The sequence below is a fragment of the Oreochromis aureus genome, linkage group 7 (genome assembly GCF_013358895.1).
Source record: "Oreochromis aureus strain Israel breed Guangdong linkage group 7, ZZ_aureus, whole genome shotgun sequence".
Classification (NCBI taxonomy): domain Eukaryota; kingdom Metazoa; phylum Chordata; class Actinopteri; order Cichliformes; family Cichlidae; genus Oreochromis; species Oreochromis aureus.
In genome coordinates, this window is record NC_052948.1 from 53,304,261 (window position 1) to 53,306,033 (window position 1,773).

General features: G+C 47.2%; 1 protein-coding gene across 1 annotated transcript; it reads left to right on the forward strand.

The window, feature by feature from the left end:
* Positions 1-425: 425 nt before the first annotated feature.
* On the forward strand, positions 426-1,325 carry ch25hl2 (cholesterol 25-hydroxylase like 2). Its single transcript, XM_031734371.1, has one exon. The coding sequence runs from the start codon at positions 426-428 to the stop codon at positions 1,323-1,325; it is 900 nt and encodes a 299-aa protein (XP_031590231.1).
* The last annotated feature ends 448 nt before the right edge of the window (positions 1,326-1,773 follow it).

Below are 1,773 nucleotides of genomic sequence, written 5' to 3' on the forward strand. Positions count from 1 at the left end.
AATTATTTTTTTTTTCTTTTTCTGGGAACATTAGGAGCTAAATGACATCGTCCCCGAGTCAAATTCTCAAGAAGACGGAAGCTCTCTCCATGATTTGGGTCAAAAATGAGAACTGTTGAGGCCCGGCTCCTGAGTCCTGGCTGCAGTCCTTGTGCCCATGAAAAAGGGCCTTTAAAGAGCGCCTTCTTTTAAAATGCACGGGGGTGGAGGGGATGGTGGAGGTGGGGCTTGAACATACATAAGAGGCTAAGACAGTCCACCAGTCCAATTTGGCACACCATCACCAGGCAATTTGCTGTCGCTTAACCTACACGAGGAAGCTTGGATCCCTCTTTTCATTCAGACCCTCTTTATCCTCTTTGGTTGCTTGTTAAAAACAATCCTATTGGATCAGCCATCTTTGGAAGAGAAACGCCATATTAATGATGAGCGTGGGCGGGTTACTCAGAACTGAGACTTTATCTTGGATGTCAAATGTAGACAATGTGACTGGGGATTATTCCCAGGACTTGGTCCTGCAGCCTATTTGGGACTATCTCCGTCAGAACTACCACGACCTCCTAAGAAGTCCTCTCTTCCCCGTGGTCCTCTCAGTCACTACCTATTTTCTCCTGGTCGCTCTTTACACTGTGTTGGACCTGCTGGCTCCCAACTGGCCGTGCATCAACCGCTACAGGCTGCATCCAGACAGACCCATCACCTGGCCTAACATCTGGACCACCTTGGGTGTCACCATTTACAATCACCTGCTTTACATCTTTCCTGCTGCAGTTGCACAGTGGTTGTGGAGGCCACCAACCCCTCTACCCCCTGAAGCCCCCACTCTCTTCAGTTTTTTCCTGGGCATCCTGGGCTGTATGGTGGTCTTTGACTTCCAGTACTACCTGTGGCACCTGCTGCACCACCGGGTTGCTTGGTTGTACCGCACTTTCCACGCAATCCACCACCAGTACAACCAGCCTTTCAGCCTTGTCACCCAGTACCTGTCTGGCTGGGAGTTATTTAGCGTGGGATTTTGGGCCACAGTAGACCCCATCCTGCTGCAGTGCCACTGCCTCACAGCATGGAGCTTCATGGTATTCAATGTCTATGTTTCCACTGAGGATCACTGTGGCTATGACTTCCCTTGGGCCACACATAACTTGGTGCCCTTTGGCCTCTGGGGTGGTGCTCCGAAGCATGATGCTCACCACCAGAGACCTGGCACTAATTTTGCCCCATTCTTCTCTCACTGGGACTGGCTGGGGGGCACCCACACTGTGCCAGCCGCCTCCAGCCACTCTGCCACGGGAGAGCCAGAAGAGATGAAAGGAAGAAAAGACTAAAGAGCTTGAATTAATCTTTCAATGACTCCATCGCTAGTTTACTCAAACTGCCTCTTTTGTTGATGCTCTCATTCCAGCATACTCATTTTTCCTCTCTACTCTTCTGCAGACTAATTTCGTTCTTTCACGTCTCCCACTCTTAACTCTCTCTTTGATCATAACGATTCCCACTATGTGGCTATCTTTCACTGCATGGATATTTTTCACATTTTACGAGCTGATAATCAATCTAACATTGTTTGATTGTGTGGTAAGTTGTCAAAAGATATTTTTTTATGTTTGTATTTTGTACAATGATAGTATAGAATATCTTGTACTTTTGTGCAATGAGCATATATCTCTTATTCATAGAGATTTTTCACTTATGCCAGTGAATTGATGTGCTGTTAATTGTCTCCGTGGCATTCTCAGGTTGGGTACCTTACATGTGTAATTTGTTTGGAGCTAC

Excerpts from the sequence above, each read along its gene's own strand:
- ch25hl2 (XM_031734371.1), top strand. The coding sequence starts at position 426 with ATGAGCGTGGGCGGGTTACTCAGAACTGAGACTTTATCTTGGATGTCA.